Source organism: Sminthopsis crassicaudata, chromosome 1, assembly GCF_048593235.1.
Source record: "Sminthopsis crassicaudata isolate SCR6 chromosome 1, ASM4859323v1, whole genome shotgun sequence".
NCBI lineage: Eukaryota > Metazoa > Chordata > Mammalia > Dasyuromorphia > Dasyuridae > Sminthopsis > Sminthopsis crassicaudata.
The window spans coordinates 69,144,771-69,166,091 of NC_133617.1; the positions used below are offsets into that span (position 1 = coordinate 69,144,771).

The following is a 21,321-nucleotide window of genomic DNA, read 5'->3' on the forward strand; positions in this document are numbered from 1 at the left end:
GGTCAAAGGGTATAAGTAATTGAATAATTCTTTGTGTAAAATTCCAGATTAATCTCCACAAAGATAAAAATAAAAGCCCCTATTCTAGCAAACCAAATGGGAACTGAGAATGCACTAAGATAAATGAAATAAAAGATTGTGAAACTGAAGTGGAAATCTCCTAAAGAGGATAGAGAAGACAGTAAAGAATTTTGAGCAGGAAATAGCACGATCACATTTGAGTTGAATTTTTAGTACAACCAAATTGATATCCGAGTAGTTGATGAAATGGAAAGCTGAGATATTGGGAGAAGAGAGAGGAATTAGGAGACTATTTATCCAACTAAGAATGTTTACATGAGTAGAGAGAGAGAAACATTTCAGACAGATGTTGTGGAAGTGAATCAGCAAGACTTGACAACTTGCTGGATAAAGAAAGGTAATAGAAAGGAAGAGTCATTGTGAATCTGGCAGAATGTGTGGTATCCTCAACAGAAAAACCAAAATCTGGAAGATAAATTATTTTAGGAGAAAATATGATGGTATCCATTTTTGATATGAAGAATTTTTAATACCTACTACACATAATGCTCATAATACTCATACTCAAGAGATAGATTAGCATATTAGCATTCCATGAACTGGCAACAAAAGAATTGGGGTTTTTACCAAAAAGAATACATATATTTTGTATGCAGTGCATTTTTAGTACATGGAAATATCCAATTATTCAGATGGCTTCTTCCAGAAGTGTTATGCTTGGTGATGGGATAAGTCATTGGATATCTTCAAGTTAAGGTAGTTTATCTTTTCCCAACAAATTCTGGAGATTTTTCTAATTCTTCAATCTTAGAAAAAAGGAAAGAAGAGAAGGAAAGAGATGTTGAAAATGCCTATGAAATTTACTATGGACTCCTCCAATTTTCTCTATGAGATAAAAATGAGGACTCATCTAGAGCTTCAAATTCTATTCAAATGCTCTCATATCTAAGATTATATTGCTAAATAGTATACAGGATTGAACTTTTATTTTCTTAAATCCTCCATTGTGATTGATGCTAACTAATTATATTTTTATTTGTTGATTTTCCTAAAGCATTTTGCCCACAGAGCAATTCTCCTCCTGAATATAATACATCCTACTCCCACAAATCTTCCCATTAGGTACATAAAACTATAGGACACTACAAAAGTAGAGCTCATGTTAGCTCCTTAGGGAGCTGAGCACAAGTGGCATGCTATATGCCTGGAAAGCTGCCATGATCATTGCCATCTCTTTCCAACCCAGCCCAGCTCGAGGCACAAGGCAGGGGCCCAGGATGGGGAACTTGGACCAGAGGAAGGTGAGAGAGAAGATACACACAAACTTGCCAATGTCCAAACACAGGGATGACAAACAAACTGAGTATAAGGGTTTCAGATATATTGTCACCATCACCCCTAATTTGAGAATCAGTACAAGGTACCTGAAGTTTCTTTCCTAGAAAATTAGCAGGATAAAAAGTTGATAGGGGCAATAAATCAATGATACTCTATGCAAATATGCTAAAGTGGGAATTCTCCCCAAAAGAGACTTTTGATGTAATTATGTAGTCTCCTTGAGAGACAGCCAGATAATTCAGTGGATAGAACACTGGGATGGAGTCAGGAAGCATGAGTTCAAATTTGTTCTCAGATACTTACTAGCTATATAACCCTAGAAAAGTCACTTAACCCCATTTGCTTCAATTTCCTCATCTGTAAAATGAGCTGGAGAAGAAAATGGCAAATTACTCTAGTATATCTGCCAAGAAAATCTCAAATGGGGTCACAAAGAGCCAGACATGACTAAAATGATTGAACAACAGCAATAGTCACCTTGAGAGTCAAGGGTTATGTCACTGGGCATGTTGAAGTAAATCTTTCAGGATCTGGGCTACTATTCACCCTGTCTCTTCAGGTTTGCCTCTTGACCAAGGCCACACTCAATGAAATGATGAAATGGTGGGTCAGAGTTACAAGATACACAGTTTCTCATATTGGGGACACAGTTCTCCAGAAACAGGAACCAAAAGTTAAACCTATTATCTAGACTTGATATCCTTGAAGCCTTGCTGGTTTCTTGCACATCTAAATGTGTCATGGCTTAGCAGCCACCCAAGATAGGACCCTGACTATCAACAAAACTATAAGCAATCCCCATGACTCACAGACTATGTCTAGACTTCTCCTGTCTATACTCAATCTTCTCCTGTACACTACCTCTTCTATCACTGTGACAGAAGTGTTCTATTTTATTTATATTGCCTTGGCTTCCATTTAAGGCTGCAAGGAGATCCTCCTCAGGATTTGGTTGATCCAGTGGACCAGGACATGAATTACTGGCAAGTAATTTTCTGTTGTTCAAGGCATGAAAAAATCTCACAATGCTCTCCCATAGGGACTAGGTTAGGTTGGAGGATTAATGGCATTTCCATTGTTCTTTAGGAAGATTTTTGATTTCAGAGTCCATTTGAATTAGTAAATACCAAATATTGTTTTTAATCTTTTATTGAAAGAAATTTTCTTTTTATTGTGGTGCACAATTGTTAAATTATATTGCCTGACTCCCTGGACTGACTTGAGTTAGGGTTGTCCCAGAAAAACTCCAGCAATCCAGAAACCGTTTTCCTTCTCTGCTCCCACATGGTACATAAGGCTGTGGAGAGAATTTCTGCTCTGGTTCTGGGAAATAAAACATCCCATCTATAAGTATTTCATAACTCAGACCAACTGTTTTATTTTGTGTGGCCTTGGTCAAGAAGCAAACTCAAAAGGATAGCATGGATAGCACAGCACAATCCAGCGCAGGTCCTGGAATGTTTACTAAACCAACATGTCCCATAACATAAATCTTGACTCTCAAGGAAGATTACATAGTGATATTAGAAGTCTCTTTTGGGGAGAATTGTTCTCAGTTTAGGAGATCTGCAGAGGATCAAATAGTCCACAATTCCTGGACCTCTTTCCTAATAATTCCTGACTCTCAAGGAAACTTGTTTCAGTAATTACAGTCACGACTGATTCTTCAAGATCCTATTTAGAGTTTTCATGGCAGATATACTGGAGTGGTTTGCTATTTCCTTCTCTAGCTTATTTTTCAGATGAGGAAACTGAGGCAAACAGGGTTAATATACTTAACCAGGGTGCTATTGAAACTGCATCATTTTCAACTTTTCATTCTTCAGGAAATAAATTTTAGTGACCATGGACTCATTCTTAACTTAGGTTTAATGATGAGATGATATCTGAAATCCTTTATATTCAGTTCGTTTGTCATCTCTGGGTGGGCATTGACAAGTTTGCATGTATGTATCTATCCCCCTTCCCTTGCCCTGACCCCCTTTTCCTTGTTCCTTGATGCACAGGCTAAGCTGGGTTGGAAAGAAATGGCAATGATTATGTGTAGGTGGCCAAGCATGGAGCACATCATTGCCTTGTACTCAGGCCCCTACGGGGCTAATATAGGCTCTGTTCTCACAGAACAGCATCCTGAGGAAGGATGAACTAAAGGGTAGGATAATCTAATAAATTAAAGGAGTTAGCTTCCACAGCAACAAATTTGGTGGAACAGATTTACTTCTGTCAATCTCCTCTAAACCTGTAGAAAGCCTCAATTGAATTAGGAATTTAGGGTTTCCAGCATTTCTGGCTTGGGCTTCAGACAGGGACCAGGAGTCTCATCTCTGATTCATCAGCACAACAAGAAGAATTTTCTCTTCTTTGCAAGACAAGGGATGAGGAGGCCAAGTGAGATGTGGCTCAAGATCAGGAGAAGAATGCCAAATTACACACAGAAAACTCTTACCACCTTGCTGTGAGTAGTACGTCCAGAGAGCATATCACTACTATCCGTCTCAGTTATTTTCTGGATCCCCTTAAACCACTTCCTGTATTCTTCCTGGACCTGAAAATTTAGAACAGAGAAACAGGAATTTACTGGATCCTAGGACTTAGTTCTCACAGAGTTCTTAAAGATTTCCTAAACCAGAAATTCTTCACCTTTTTTTGTTCCATGGACCTCTAACTAGAGGCAGCTGAGTGACAGAGCAGATACTGTGTTGGACTTGGAGTCAGAAAAGACCCAAGTTCAAATGTGGTTCTGAGACATTTACTGTGATTCTGGGCAATTTCCTAACCTTGTCTACTTCAGTTTCCTCAATTGTAAAATGTGGATCTATTAGCACTACCTCTTACAGTTGTTATGAAGATCAAATGAAATCATATTTATAAAGCACTTATCACAATACCTTTCACACACTAGGTGCTTAATAAATGCATGTTTCCTTTCCTTTCTTCATTTCTTAAGTCAGTCTAGAGAATCCCAGGAACTCCTTTTCAGAGCAGTATTTTTAAAAGCAAAAAATAAAAGGATTGCATCAAAATGCAATTTTCAAAAATTTTAAAACAAGTTCATAAATCACAGTTTAAGAAACCCTAATCTAAGCCTCACATTTTACAGAACAGAAAGTGGGACACAGACAGGTACAATAGCTTGTACAAGATCACAAATGAATTCATGAATCTTTTAAAATGCATTTCATATGCACTTATTATATGCTAGAGGCCATGCTGTGTGCTGGGGGTACACATTGCAAGGACCAGAAGGGATTGGCCTTGAAGGAGTTAGAGACAGAAACAGAGATAAAGAGATACAGAGACAGAGAGACAGACACACAGAGACAGAGAGGGAGAAAAACAGAGACACAGAGAGAAGCAGAAGAGAGAGGGAAAGATAAAGAGCCAGAAAAAGGAGAAATAAAGAGACATTGAGAGAGAGACAGATACAGAGACAGAGAGGTAGAGAGAGATAGAGACACTGAGAGAGAGAAAGACAGAAAGACAGATAGAGGTATTTTGGTCTGGCATGTTGAGTGGAACTATACAGGGTGACTGATAAATAAATCCTTCCCCAGTCTCGGATGTGGTTACTTCTCCCAGGTATTAAGGAGGAACTCTGCTTCAGACATAGGTCATCTGATTCCACCGTTCAAGGATGTATTTATTTCCCTATACTGCCTCTGGAGAGCCCTAAAGGTACAGTGAGTTCTCATCTCTTCTCTTTCTCTGACTCTATATGATTAGGCTGACTTTTTTTTTAAGCAAAATTTGCTTTCATCTTCTTTTTTGTTTGATTATTTTTGTTTTTGGGGTTTTGTGGTTTTGTTTTGTTTTAGCTTTCCTCTTCTATAAAATTAGACTTTATCCTAGCCCTTAAGCAAGTAGGTACCATTTAGCTTTCTACCTAGGCTGTTACTCTGTGATGGTCATTTTTTAACCTGTATGATATTTGGAGCTAGATGAGAATATATAGAGGTGGAATGAATTGCCTTTGGAGAGAATGAGCTCCCTGCATTGGCCCTCTAAGTTATTGGATGGATGTGCTAGAGGATCTTGTTATTCAGGTAATAGGTTGCACTAGATATCTTCTGAGGTACTCTCAAGCTCATAGACTCTGTAATTCTGAAGATGTTATCAGTCTCATTTCATTACCTTCCCTGTCTAGGGAAGACAAGGCAATGTCCTGTACTCAAACTCTGACCACAAATTTTTCAAAATAGTCCCCTTGGCAAAAGCATCTTCTGCACCCTCTGGTCTTCTAAGAAGTCTAGATTCATTAAAGAAAAGATTAACTCAACTTTCTGAAAGATTTGTGTATTTAAATGAAAGAAAATTGTAATAAGCAAATAGGCGGGCACAGTACAAGCAGGTTCCCCCAGATACAGGGTCAGAAAAGGCAGGATTACCCTATCTCCCACACCCAGAAATAAGAACAACCAAGAAGGGTCTAGAAAGGAGAACAGGAAAATGAAGTACCAGCAACCATAAAAGAGGGCTTTAACAATAGCCAGTGAAACAACTGACAGGGGGTGACTTACCTGGCTATTGAGGATACAGTGAACCAGGAAGATGTATATGCCCTGCAGGGAATTAGTGATGGTGAAGGTGTAGGCAATGATTGACTGGGCTGGCTCAGTTATAGATTCCGTCAGAAAAAAGCTAAGACTCCAGGAACAGCCTAGGATAAGGAACTGAGCAAGAGCTTTAAAGGTCAGGGTCCTGTTTAAAAAAAAAATGTAAGAAACTCAGTATAACTCCAAACATCTTAGGCAAGCCATAGTCCCTGTGCAGATCTTGATCATAAAAATAAGGATTCACACCAGATGGTGTCTAAGGAACCTTTGAGATCTAATCTAAGATACTATCTTTGTTATTAGAGCAGAGATCACTAACATGGAGGCTACACATTACAAGGGGAGCATGAGATAATCAGTGGGGACAAAAGAAGAAAATACAAACTGAGGTCTCTCTTCTCCCAACAGAACTAGTTTCTAGACTAAAGCAATGGCAGCAGGAGGCTGACAGTTCTTGCTTCACCCCTTTCCAAGCGTTGGAAAGTGTTGGCACTTTGGAAAGTTGGATGAAGGAAGTGAAGAAGGGCAGCCACACCCAACCAAAATCAAGAAGAGCCACTGGGGGAAAAAGAAGAGAAAAACTAAAGATCAACCATCTCACATCCAAGTGGCTGAAAGGGGATGACATAAAGGGAATGGGGATATCTTAAAGGTACATTTGGGCCTATTGGAGTGCCCTTTTCCTTCCTTGGAGTGCTCTTTTCCTTTCTTGGCCATATAATGGGAAGGCTGGATTCATTAGAAAAGACTTTGATATTGGGAAAACTGAATGCAAAAGGAAAAGGGAATAGCAGAGGATGAGGAAGATAGATTGTGCCATGGAAACAATGAACATGAACTTGAACAGACATTAAGTGATAGTGGAGGACAGAAAAGCCTGGCATGCTATGGTCTATGGGATCACAAAGAATCGGACAGGATTGAATAACTGAACAATAACAACCACTTGTTCCAACAGTTTGAGAAAGGGGATTGAAATTGCAAAAGTTTGACAACAATCAACCAGGAAAAGAGTCTAGGAGATGTGGAAATGAGAGGTAGAGGCAGCAGCAGAAGAAACACATGGTCACATGCATCATATGGTCACATAGGAGACTAGAATACTGGAACCAGCAGAATGGTGACAGGTGATAATCAACCAACTAAACAGCTAGTAAGCATTATTTTATCACTCATTAACTATTAACCAGGAAATGGGGATATAAGTTTCTTCAAAAAACTTATAATTTATAAAATAAATTGTATTCTATAATTGGTATATACAAAATAAATATCAGATAATCTTAGGAATGAAGAATTAGCAATTTGGGACAGGGTAGGAATTGCATCAGGAAATGCTTCATATGGAAGATGGTATTCAAGCTAAACCCTAAAGAAAATAATTATAAACATATATACACATATGTAACATAAATAATCTACAACTTTAACTATATATGTGTATATGACAGCATATGCACATATATTTTATGTATCAATTATAAGAAATAGAAATGAGAAGAGAAAAAGTATATTCCAGTCATGAGGAAATGTCAATGCAAAAGTCCAATGATGGAAAATGTAGTGTATAAGGAACAATAAGATCGATTTAGTTGGAGTATGAAATGTGTGAAAGGGAGCTTTAAAAGGCTGGAGTCTCCCACTGAATCTGAGACCATTTCCATCCTGATATACCCATTTGATTCCAAAGGAAAATAGGCCGGCTTGACCTCATATAAATCCAATTCACTTGCATATCATGGCATCATCTCCCTGACATCATGATCACCTTCAAGAATGAAGTACAAACAACAGCAAAGCATTTGAAGGGTAATAGTAAAGCAGGAAAAGTGGATTGGCTGCAGGCTGTGAAGGGTTTTAAAGCCCAAATAAAAATCTTCAAAGAAATGACCAATGGGTAAATTATGGTATATGAAGGTTATGAAATATTATTGCTCTATAAGAAATGACCAGCAGGATGAATTCAGAAAGATTTGGAGAGACTTACATGAACTGATGCTGAGTGAAATGAGCAGAACCAGAAGATCACTATACACTTCAACAACAATACTGTATGAAGATATATTCTGATGGAAGTGGATATCTTCAACATAAAGAAGATCCAATTCACTTCCAGTTGTTCAATGATGGACAGAAACAACTACACCCAGAGAAGGAACACTGGGAAGTGAATGTAAATTGTTAGCACTACTGTCTATCTACCCAGGTTACTTATACCTTCGGAATCTAATACTTAATGTGCAACAAGAAAATTGGATTTACACACATATATTGTATCTAGGTTATACTGTAACACATGTAAAATATATGGGATTGCCTGTCATCTAAGGGAGGGAACAGAGGGAGGGAGGGGAAAATTTGAAAAAATGAATACAAGGGATAATGTTATAAAAAAAATTACTCATTCATATATACTGTCAAAAAAATTATAATTATAAAATTAAAAAAAATAAACAATTTTAAAAAGAAAAAAAATGACCAATGGATGGGCAAACTATTCTCAAACTAAGAATGTCTAATGAAAATAGATATCAAAATATTGAGAGGGATAGAAATTGAAGATGAAAAATCACAGGACTGAATGGATTTCCATGCCCTGATTAGCTCTGCTGGTGATTCTTTCTGAGTTTCATTTTATAGTGGAAAAAAGTGGAACTCTGTCTACCTGACAAGACAAAGTCAAGAATTGCATGAACATAATTACAAAACACTTTTTTATGCAAATAAAGTTGGATCTAATGAAAGAATATCAATTGCTCATAGGTGGGCCAAGCTAATATAATAAAAACAACAATTCTAATTTAATCTACTTATTCAGCTCCATACCAAACTGCCAAGAAATAACTTTATAGAGGTACAAAAAAATTACAAAATTCATCTGAAAGAACCAAAGGTCAAGAATTTTAAGGGAATTAATTAAAAAAATACAAACAAAGGCTGCCTAGCTGTCCCAGACCCAAAATTATATTATAACATAGCAATCATCAGAATGAGTTGGTACTAGCTAAGACATAGTGGATCAGTGGAATAGCTTAGGTCCACATAACATAATAGATAATGACTATAGTAATCTAATGTTTGATAAATCCAAAGACTCCAGTTTCTGGGATAAAAACTTATTATTTGATAAAAATTGATGGGAAAACTGGAAAATAGTATGGCAGAAACCAGGCATTGGCCAACACCTAACATCTTATACCAAGATAAGGCCTAAATAGGTTCATGATTTAGACATAAAGGGTGATACTATAAGCAAATTAGGAAAGCAAGGGATATTCTACTTTTCAGATTTGTGGAGAAGGAAGGAATTTATAGTAAAAGAAGAATTAGTGGACACTATGAAATGCAAAATGGATAATTTTTTTAACATTATTTTTTGACCAAACAAAAACAACAAAAGTAGTTTTAATATTTCAAGAAGGTTACATATTTCTTTTTTTTCTAATTAATATATGATAAGGACAACTTTTCTAATATTTTTATTTTCAAAGCATAAGCATGGATAATTTTTCAACATTGACCTTTGCAAAAATTGTGTTCCCTTCTCCCCACCCCCTCCTCTAGATGGCAAGTAATCCAATATATGTTAAACATGTTAAAATGTTAAATCCAATATATGTATACATATTTATACAATTACCTTGCTGCACAAGAAAAATCAGATCAAAAAGTAAAAAAATAAGAAAGAAAACAAAATGCAAGCAAACAACAAAAAAGAGTGAAAATACGATGTCGTGGTTCACCCTCAATTCCGCTAGCCCTCTCTCTGGGTGTAGACAGCACTCTTCATCACAAGATCATTGGAACTAGCCTCAATCATCATCATTGTTGGAAAGAGTCACATCGATCAGAATTGATCATTATATAAAATTATTCTTGCCTTGTATTGATCTCTTGGTTCTGCTCATTTCACTCAGCATCAGTTCATGTAAGTCTCTCCAGGCCTCTCTGAAATCATTCTGCTTATTGTTTCTTATAGGACAATAATATTCCATAATACATATATGTCATATATGAACATTTATATGTTCAGCCATTCTCCAACTGATGGACATCCACTCAGTTTCCAGTTTCTTGCCACTACAAAAAGGGGTTGCCACAAACATTTTTTCACATATGGGTTCCTTTCCCTCCTTTAAGATCTTTTTGGAATATCAGCCCATTAGAAACACTGCTGGATCACTGCAGAGTTTGATAGCTTTTTAAGCATAGTTCCAAATTGCTCTCCAGAATGGTTGGATCAGTTCACAACTCCACCAATGTATTAGTGTTGCAGTTTTCCCACATACACTTCAACATTCATCATTATCTTTTCCTGTCATTTTAGCCAATCAGAGAGGTACCTCAGAGTTGTTGTAATTTGCATTTCTCTTATCAATAGTGATTTAGAGCACCTTTTTATATGATTAGAAATGGTTTCAATTTCTTCATCTGAAAATTGTCTTGTCATATCCTTTGACTACTTATCAATTGGAGAATGGCTTGAATTCTTAAAAAATTTGAGGCAATTCTCTATATATTTTAGAAATGAGGCCTTTATCAGAACCTTTGAATGTATTTTTTTTCACAGTTTTCTGCTTTCCTTCTAATTTTGCCTGCATTGGTTTTGTTTATACAAAAACTTTTTAAATTAATATAATCAAAATTACCCATTTTGCATTTAATAATATACTCAAATCCTTCTTTGGTACCATTTCCTTCCTTCTCCACAAATCTGAAAAATAAACTATTCTTTGTTCTTCAATTTGCTTATAATATCACTTTTTGTGTCTAAATCATGAACCCATTTCAACCTTGTCTTGGTATAGGGTGTTAGATGTGGGTCAATGCCTAGTTTCTTCCATACTAATTTCCACTTTCCTCTGCAGCTTTTGTCAAATAGTGAGTTCTTATTCTAAAAACTAGGTTCTTAAATGTCTTATAAATGTGTGTTTAATAAAATGGCAAGAAGTTTGGATCTAAGTTCAAAAGCTGGCTAGGCTACTTATTACTTAAGTTACTTAGGGCAATTAACTTTCTCTGGGACTCAGTTTCCTTATATAAAATGAGAAGGCTGGATGTCAACGATCTTTTCCAATTCTAAATCTAGTTCAATGAAAATGGAGTTAGACTTTGACTCAGTGATTTTATGTAAAAATGCATTAGACAGGCATAAAAATATTTCCTGAATTTCTTTTGAACTCTTTCTTTTATAGTCCAGGGATATCCATGCACCAGAATTTCTCTGACTTTTTATAAACATAATTCCCCCCAGCAGTGTAATATATGTTTAAGTCATTATAATACTCGTTTGAGTTATCTTCTCACCTTGTGTTTTGGATAGTAGTGGATACATCTTTGTTGAGGGAAGAAAGAGTATCTCTCAAAATCCACAGGGTTATCAAATAAAAGACCAAGTTAAACTGTCAAACAAATAAATAAAATGTTAACACCGAGGGTTATTATTATTAGCTTTTGCTATTTGGTGGAAATAGTATACTTCACAATAACAGCAAAACGGAGTGATGATCAACTATGATAGGCTTTGATCTTCTTAGCAATCTACATTCCAACAAAGAAATGATGTTGTTTGAATACAGATCAAAGAATACTGCTCTTACTTTTTTTTGGTTTTTCTATTTCATGGTTTTTCACTTTTGTTCTAATTCTTCTTTCACACCATAACTAATGTGGGAAAATATTTAATAGTATTGTACACAGAAAACCGTATTAGATTGCTTGCTGTCTTGGAAATGGGGTAAGAAGGAAGGGAGGAATTCAAAATCTTATAATAAAAAGAATGTTGAAAGTTATCTTTACAAGTAATTGGGAAAAAGAAATTACTATATAAAAAAAGAAAAGAAATAGAGTGTTTAGAGGCAAGTGATCTGAGATTGGGGTATGCTGGAGCCAGTCCATCCTAGTTTGTGAAACTACAGAGCTAAATATTCATTGTGAGCATTTACACATTGGAAATCAATAAAAGTTACAAATCAGTTTGAATTATTTTTTGTTGATTGTCTAGACTTTGAAAAGTGATAGACAGATATTAACAGTACAGAATTAACTTTTTAAAATTGCTTTTATTTCATTAAACATTTCCCAATTACATTACAAAAGGAAAAAATTTTAGCAATCTTATTTTATTTTAAATATCTCCCTCCTGACTCTTCCTCCTCCCTCCTTGAGAAGGCAAGCAATCTTATTTCAATTATACAAGTGAGATCATGCAAAACATATGTTCCTATTAGCCATGCATACAGATTAAATTTACAAGTGTATTATGATTTAATTATTCTCAGCAATACAATATTCTAAGATAATTCCAATGGATTCATAATTAAAAATGCTTTCCATCTCCAGAGAAATAACTGATGAGCCTGTATGCAGAACAGAGCATACTTTTTTCACTTTATTTTTTTATGGGTTATTTTTTTCTTTTGGTTGTTAGTTCTTTTACAACATGATTAATATGGAAATATGTTTTAAAAGATTATATATACAATCTATAGCAAATTATTTTAGCATCTTGAGGGGGAGGTGAAAATGAGAGAGAGAAAATTTAGAGTACTAAAATTTCTTTAAATGAATGTCTGAGATTGTTTCAAGGCAGTTAAATGGTATAGTAGATAAGCGTATTGGCCCTGCAGTCAGGAGGATATGAGTTCAAATCCAGCCCCAAACACTTACAAGTTATATGGCCCTATTCAAATTACTTAACCTGATCTTCTCAAAAAACAAACAAAAAAAACTTGTCTTTACATGTAATTGAAGGAAAATACTATTTTTTAAAAATCAGTTGTGCATACTTTTTTCATTATACTACTCCTGGGATGAAATCTCATCTCTGATATTTACTAGCTGCGTGACCTTGGACAAATTACCTATTCTTTCTGAGACCCATTTGCTACCCATAATATAGCATGCCTACCATAGATTGATGATTATGAAGATTAAATTTGGAGAAAACCAATGAATGTACTCTAAGCATTATACAAGGGTGAAGAATTATCACTATTTCCATTCCCTTTTTCAATAGCAGGAACTGTTAACACCCTGTAGCTTCCTCCACCTTTTTTTTTCTTAAGTGAAAGGAAAATGTAGTGTATAATATTCTAAAAGCCTTCCAGAAGTAGACCAGAGAAAATACAACTACAACACAACAAAAAGTGACTGTGACAAAATAGGTACTCAGAAAAATCAAGGGCTTTCAAATGACAAGTCATGGAATGCCTCTGTCCAACATAAATCACCTGAAGTCAAGTCAACAAGCATTTAAGTGCCTACTATGTGTCAAGCACTGTGCTAAGCACTGACAACATGAAGAAAGGCAAAAACAGTCCTTCCCCTCTAGGAATTCTCATTCTAATATGGGAAACAACAGGAAAACAACCACATAGAAACAATATTTGTGCAGGAGAATCTACAGATACTCTTGGAAGAAAAGCAGTAACGTGGTGGAGGATCAGGGAAAGTTTTCACTATAAGCAAGTGAAAGGAAATCAGACTGGTTTGAGAGGAAAAAGGACCTTGGATTTGGAGAAATTAGGTCTGGATTTTCATCCTGGATCTATTATTTTTCTGACATTGTACAAATCATTTACCTTCTCTGGAACTCAGTTTTATTGCCTATCAAATGGAAGCAAAGTCTAGAGGTTGTCATCATTTTTATTCAATCACACAGCTCATGTGAATCTTAAGCTGCATTTGAACTCATGAAAATGAGTCTTCCTGATTCTACTATACCTCCTAGCTAACCAGCTGTGAGGCCAACTAGGTGATCGTTAAGATCTCTTTCAATTTGCATCTTATATCTCTTGTGCTTTCAAAGTTTATAGAGAGTTAAAATAGTATGATCTTTGGACTGCTGATTAGTCTTTTATTCAATGGCTAAGGTAAGGAGTTACATATACCTACCAAAATAATGACCATCACTGGTCCAACAAAACTCCAGATAAACCCTCTTTGTAAGTTGAGCCAACAGCTAGAAAGAGGAAGAAAAAAATTATGTAGGAGCAAACAAAGGCAATAAAAGGAAGAAAACTTCACTTTCTCAGGAGACATACAGAATAAATGTTTATTGATACAGTAGCCCTGAGACTATCTCTGAATTAGCTTCCATAATCCCTAGGTCACCACTCCATCTTACATCAGTTCAGGCCTTCAATTTATTCACCTAGACCATTTCAATACTTACTTTTTAAAAATTTTAATTAAAGCTTTTTTATTATATATATATATATATATATATATATATATATATATATATATATATATATATATATATATGGATAGTTTTTTTTACATTCACCCCTACAAAATCCTTTGTTCTAATTTCTTCCCTCCTTTTCCCTCACCCCCTACCCCAGTCAACAAGTAATCCAATATATGTTAAATATGTGGAATTCCTCTATACATATTTTGACAAATATCATGCTATGCAAGAAAAATCAGATCAAAAAGGAAAAAAATGAGAAAGAAAACAAAATACAAGCAAACAACAACCAAAAAAAAAAAAATAAGAAAGAAAATGCTATGTTATGGTCCACCTTCAGTTCCCATTGCACTCTCTCTGAGTGCAGGTGCCTTTCTTCATCACAAAACCATTGGAACTGGTCTGGATCACCCCATTGTTGACAAGATCCACATCCATCAGAATTGATCATTGTATAATCTTGCTGTTGCTGTGTATAATGATCTCCTGGTTCTGCTCATTTCACTTAGCCTCAATTCATGTAAGTCTATCCAAGCCTCTCTGAAATCATCCTGCTGATTATTTCTTAAAGAACAATAATATTCCATAACATTCATATATCATAACTTATTCAGCCACTCTCCAACTCCATTCAGTTTCCAGTTTTTTACCACTACAAAAAGGGCTGACACAAACATTTTTGCAGTTATGGGTCCCTTTCCCTCTTTTATGATTTCTTTAGAGTACAAGCCCAGTGGAAACATTGCTGGATCAAAGGGTACACAGAGTTTGATAGCCTTTTGAGCACAGTTCCAAATGGCTCTCCAGAGTAGTTGAATCAATCTACAACTCCAGCAATAATATATGGTTTCCCAGTTTTCCCACATCCTCCAACATTCATCATTATCTTTCCCTGTCATATTACCCAATCTGAAAGCTGTGTACCTCAGAATTGTCTTAATTTGCATTTCTCTGATCTGATGTGATCAGATCTGATTTAGAGAACTTTTCCTTATGACTAAAAATGATTTCACTTTCTTCATCTGTAAATTGCCCATTCATATTCTTTGACCATTTATCAGTTGAAGAATGGCTTGAATTCTTATAAATTTGAGTCAATTTTCTATATATTTTAGAAATGAGGCCTTTATCAGAACCCTGAATGTAAAATTTTTTCCCAGTTTTCTGATTGCCTTCTAATTTTGTCTGCATTAGTTTTGTTTGTACAAAAACTTTTTAACTTAATATATTCAAAATTATCCATTTTGTATTTAATAATGTACTCAGGTTCTTCTTTGGCACAAGTTCCTTCTTTCTCCACAAATCTAAGAAGTAAATTATCCTTTGTTCTATATTGCTCTTTGTGTCTAAGTCATGAACCCATTTCAACCTTATCTTGGTGTAGGGTGTTATGTGGGTCAATGTCTAGTTTCTTCCATACTAATTTCCATTTTTCCCAGCAGCTTTTGTCAAATAGTGAGTTCTTATCCTAAAAGCTTGGGTCTTTGGATTTGTCAAACATTAGATTACTATAGTCATTGAATATTTTGTTCTGTGAACCTAACCTATTCCACTGATAGACTACTTCTTAGCCAGTAGTTAATGGTTTTGATGACTGATACTTTATAATCTAGTTTTAGATTTGGTATAGTTAGGCTACCTTTGTTTGTATTTTTTTCATTAATTTTCTTAAAATTCTTGGCCTTTTGTCCTTCTTGATGAACATTATAATTATTTTTTCTAGATCTGTAAAATAATTTTTGGGGAATTTGACTAGTATGGCACTGAATAAATAGATTAATTTAAGTAGTATTGTCATTCTTATTATATTCACTCAGCCTACTCATGAGCACTTGATATTTTTGTATGGAAAATGTTTTGTAGTTGTGTTCATATAGTTCCTAATTTGGCCTTGGCCCTTGAATATAAATTTTTTCCCCAGTTTATTGCTTCCCTTCTAATCTTGTCTGCATTAGTTTTGTTTGTACAAAAACTTTTTAGCTTAATCTAATCAAAATTACATTCCTTTCTGGCTAATTAATTAATTAATTTCATAACAGCAAATATGGATATGTGTTTAGAAGAATTGCACGGGTTTAATCTGTGCCAGATTGCTTGCTGTCTTAGAAAAGGGGAAAAGAAGGGAGAAGAGACAGAAAAAATTGGAGCATAAGTTTTTGCAAAAGTAAATGTTGAAAACTATCTTTGAATATATTTGGAAAAATAAAATACTATTAATTTTTTAATTAATTGCATAGCAGTTTACTGTTCTCTGTAGATACAGAAAGCAAGGGAATGAGCCAGGATATGAGTGAAAATAATTCTGGTATGGTAGCACCATCCAATTTATCACATATTTATCACATTCTGACTCAAATGCTTACTTCTGAATATCTCTCATTTCTCATTCCTGACTCAATTAAACTCCATTAAGCAGCTTGAGAGCAATAACTGTCATTCTCATTTTTACTTCCCCAGTGCATAAGATAGTTTTTTGCATATGGTAAGAGTTAAATAAAATTGTAATTTCATTGCTCGGCTTTGGACTTGACTTTTCTGAATTACAAATGCTTATATGAATAGTGGCACCACTATGTTTTCATAAATAGGCAGCATGTTACCACAATACTTTGGCTCAACAAAGGCTGATTGTGAAAAGGAATTTCTGAATTATATTTAGAAAAAGTCTGTGGCATATATGGGTTTTTTTTTTCCACATAGAGGTTGATAGAAAGAGCCATAAATTTTTAAAGGATTAGGATTAGAGTTAGGGTAGGGAATCTTGAAAGTAATTAAAATCTTGGCTCATGGGATAAATGTCTTGAATTGTGGAAATAAATTGAAAAACATAAAAAAGGACTAAAGTTTAGAACATAAATGCGTTTATAAGTTATTCCACTGAAAAAAATTCTATGACCTACTTACTATTTAATTGTCCCATAGCCATAGGGATCAATCCCTGCTGACATAACCACAATCACAGCTGGGATCCCATAGCCAAAAGGGTACATGAACTTCTTCTTAAACTGTCTTGCACTGGTATAATTGGCAACTTTGAGGTTCCTGACAATAAGGAATAGGTGCAGCCCTTCCAGGAACATCCAGGTGAAGGCAGCCAGGTAGAGGTAATGCAATGCACCAGCAATGATGGAACACAGGACCTAAGGAGGAGAAATAGAGGAGATGGAAATGTTTGATGAGTGCATGGAGGTTAACACCAAGTTCACAAGGGCTATCTCAATACAAGACAGTAGGAGAATAACATTCAGTCCTGTCAATTTTAGGGGCATTCTGTTAAGAATCATGAAATTCTAGCCTAAAAAGAGGTCTTATGAAATTGCCTCCTCCTTATTTAAACCATCCAAGAGCATGAGAAATATATTTCATTTCTAAAAACAGAAAAGGAAGTTCTATAATGCCTTTAATCTGTGTTTAATATCAATGAACTTTTTTAACAGAAAAAGCCAGTGAACCTCATCTTATACAATTGATTTTCTCTATAAAAGTTTCATGTAACTTCTACCTTATCTGCAGTTTGATCTATGCCAGTGAGGAAGAGAAGGTCAGCCAGGAAGAGGCACAGGGAGAGCTGCAGGTGGAGGAAGGTGCTGGTGCCCTGGATGGCATGACACAAGAAGAAGGTGAGGGCAGCCAGAAAGAGACACAGCAGGGAGAGGCCCAGGCCCACATAAGTGATCACTGTGAGCACACCATCTTCCACCTATGGCCCAGAAAAATGAGATATTAGAGTCAACATTCTAATTATCAGGGCAATATTGCCTAGAGAAGCAGAAAGTGCATTGAAATCAGAAGTTTGAATCCTATACCTGCCTACTTAAAAGAACTCAACCTATAGCCTAATCAATAAGGGAAAGGGAATAGGAATTCATAAACATCAGGCTAAGCAATGGCTAATCACTATTTGTTTGATATTTTTAACAACCTTGGGAGATAGGTACAATTATTTCCACTTTACAAATGAGGAAACAGAGATTGAGAGAGATTGAGTAATAATAATAATTATTATAGTAATAATAATAATAATAAATAACATTTATATTGTGCCTACTCTGTGTCAGACACTGTGCTAAGTGCTTTATAACTATTATTTCATTTGATGCTCATAATAGCTCTAGGTGCTACAATTATTCCAACTTTACATATGAGGAAACTGAGATAAATGGAAGTTGCTGAGTGTGTAAGAGTCTAAAGCAGATTTGAATTTAGATTTCCCTGACTCCAGAACTCTATCCACTATGGTATCAGCTACCTCTGCCTCTACAAAACAAAGATGCTATAATTTATGATTCCTCAAGGCACCTTTTGCATAAGCATATTCTACAAATCTCCTCTCTCATATACTTCTCTGCTCCTAGAACAAGATGGGAATTTACCATATTGTGAGATGTAGTATAAAATGAAAATAAACATTAAAAAAATTGACAGCATGGTGCTGTGATGAATAGAGTCCTTGTTGAAATAAAAAAGACCTGAATTCAAATCCAGCCTCAGATACTTTCTAGCTGTGTGATCCTGGGAAAGTCATTTAATCTCTAATTTACTTCAGCTTCTTTAGCTGAAAAAAGCGAGGCTAATAATAGCACCTGTTTCCCAAAGTCATTGTAAGGACTGCACTGTATACGTTTTAGTTAGTATTATCAGTTTGGGAAATTTCTGCAAATTTGTTTTTAATGGGTAGCCTTAGGCTTGGCAAAGGATGCCAAAAGCCTTATGGGTGTTGGCAATTTAATTCAATAAATATTTAATGAAAATATCTGCACCACCTATAGGGTAATGAACAAAATTCACATTCCGTCTTGTGGAAATTTGCATTCTAGTTGAGGGGACTGTAAAATTCAATGTGACTGCTGGAAAGAACAATAACCTGGAGATCAAGAGACTAGATTTCAAGTCTCAGAGTCACAACTTCCTAACAGCACAACAATGATCAGATTAATCCTTCTTCATGAACAATAAACCAAAGATTCTGAACAAGATGATCTCTAGGGGCTCTCCTGAATTAAAGGTTTTAAAATAAATAGAAATCAGACTTTGAAATAATTAGAAACACAAAAACTTTCTGATATACAGCAGAATGGGATCAGTAAGGACAGGATAAAGGAACTAGCAGAGGAAAATGGTGAGATGAAGCTTCCTGACAATGCTTCGATCTGAATGGAATATACAAACCAGGATACCTGGTCTGTGAGTGCCATCAAGACTGCAAAGGTGGACAGGTGGCTGCAGTTGCAGCTGGTATGAGTCGCATTGGTTTTCAATAGGGAACAGCCTTCTGTGGACCAGTTAGCTCCCTCTTTAGTGCTTTTCCAGTAGACACAGAGGAATTTGTGGCCTTGGGTATAACTTTCCTGGAAAAGAAGAGTTTACATCTTTACTCATGGTGAACTTCTTGAGTACCATTGATAAAACATTGATCCCCCCTTACCATCATAATGGAGGAAGGGAACCTTGAAAGACAGCCAAGTTAAATAAGGCATAAAATCCTGAGAGCCAGAAGAGACCAAAATGAAATGGCTATTTATTTTAAATCCAAAACCAAGCCCAGGACATTGCCAATTATGACTTTTGTCTTGCCACTGGACTTTGATGGCTCTAGAAGACACAATGAGACACTCATGATGTAATTTTTTCTTTAAAAATGAAGGACAAAAGTGCAAGTAGGTGAGAGTGTGGATAGAGCAACAGTCCTGGAGTTACGAGTTCAAATATAGCCTCAGACACTTACTAACTGGGCAAATCACTTAAACCCAATTGCCTTCCAACCCCCCTACCCCCCAAAAAAATACAAAAGAAAACAACAACCAAAAATGAGAAAGAAAACTGCCTTGTAAAAAGTCAGAATTTCTCTCTTAGTCACTCTGTAAACCTTTCTGCATACACCTGTGAAGCCACTTATAAGACACAGGTTTAAGGATTGTAAATAGGGAGCTAGAGTAAAAAAATAATTTTGCCACCAGGAATGGAGGTCAATCGCTCAATAAACATTTATAAAGCATGTACTGGCATGTTTGAGACCCCAGTGAGCACAATGAATGAAACAATCCCTATATAAAATTGAGTTCTAATCATTAACTGCTTGTCACCCCATTAGTCATATTCTTCCCTCTAAACCTCAGTTTCCCTTATGGAGAATATGAGTGTTAGACAAGATGATTTGTAAGATCTACCCCAACTCTAAAGTCATACTCACAGGGCTTAAGAGTCATGATTTTCACTCACCTGAAGATGCTTAAAGATAAGGATAGCAGAGCTGGTGAGGGTGCTGTTTTGTCGCTGTCCAATGGTACCACTCACTACCCTGGAGTTCAAGGAAATATTGCTCCCCTTCTGCAAATGTCTCTTCTCCTCAAAGAAAGATCCATTAATGATATTTCCCAGGATAGTATAAGAGAGAAAAGCAACAGCACTTTGACCTGAGAAGACATAATCAGAGCAAGGACTTCAGTTTCCATTGCTCTCCATGGCTGGGAACCCAAATACAGTTGTTGCTGCTGAGTATGGAGCAGGGATGGAGGAAGGACTGCATCTGTGGGGAATGAGTCTCACCTCGTAGTCTGTCTCCACTGTATTCTAGGGCCTCAGTCCAATTCTCCAGAGTCAGTTCTTAAATCTGGCGAAAATGAAAACTGAGCTTGGGGCCAAAGGAGAAGGAAAAAGAGGCACGGAAAACCCTGAAGTAGATCCTGTGTGATAGGACCTGCAGCCAGCCAAAATAGGTTTGTGTTTGCTTTTTGGCTTTTAAAGAGAGTTTGCACCAGCACACAGGCCAGAAAGCAATTGACAATTATGAAAACCTTGACTAGAGTTTGTACATTTCCAACTTGAAACTAAAGCTGAAGATGAAGAGGATGAAAGAGAAACACATACTGACCCTCCATCTCTCTGTCTCTGTCTCTCTTTCTCTGTCTCTCTTTCTTTCTCTGTCTCTGTCTCTCTCTCTCTCTCTCTCTCTCTCTCTCTCTCTCTCTCTCTCTCTCTCTCTCTCTCTCTCTTTGTCTTTCTCTCTCTCTCTCTCACACACACACACCACATTTTCTACTGAATTCCTTCCTATCCTCTGAAGCTCAACTAAAATGACTCTCCTTCAAAAAGTTTTCCCTAATCCATTCTGCTCCTAAATCCTCTTCCCTCTTAAGCCTCAAAAAACATATTGCCTCACACCTTTGCTGTTTATTAGCTGTGTGTGTGTGTGTGTGTGTGTGTGTGTGTGTGTGT

General features: G+C 36.0%; 1 protein-coding gene across 2 annotated transcripts in view; it reads right to left on the minus strand.

Moving 5' to 3' along the window:
• Positions 1–528: 528 nt before the first annotated feature.
• LOC141566077 (putative adhesion G protein-coupled receptor E4P) overlaps positions 529–21,321 on the minus strand; it is a 45,913-nt gene continuing 25,120 nt past the window's right edge. The window contains exons 8-16 of one of the 2 annotated variants that reach the window (XM_074310119.1): positions 20,326–20,519; positions 19,284–19,454; positions 17,609–17,806; positions 17,011–17,246; positions 13,809–13,875; positions 11,220–11,314; positions 5,877–6,057; positions 3,806–3,904; positions 529–827 (exon numbers count right to left, since the gene is read on the minus strand). In XM_074310119.1, the coding sequence (XP_074166220.1) occupies positions 783–827; positions 3,806–3,904; positions 5,877–6,057; positions 11,220–11,314; positions 13,809–13,875; positions 17,011–17,246; positions 17,609–17,806; positions 19,284–19,454; positions 20,326–20,519 (1,286 nt within the window). In that variant the 3' untranslated portion in view covers positions 529–782. The remainder of the gene's footprint in view (positions 828–3,805; positions 3,905–5,876; positions 6,058–11,219; positions 11,315–13,808; positions 13,876–17,010; positions 17,247–17,608; positions 17,807–19,283; positions 19,455–20,325; positions 20,520–21,321) is intronic. The other variant, XM_074310127.1, reaches the window with a different exon arrangement.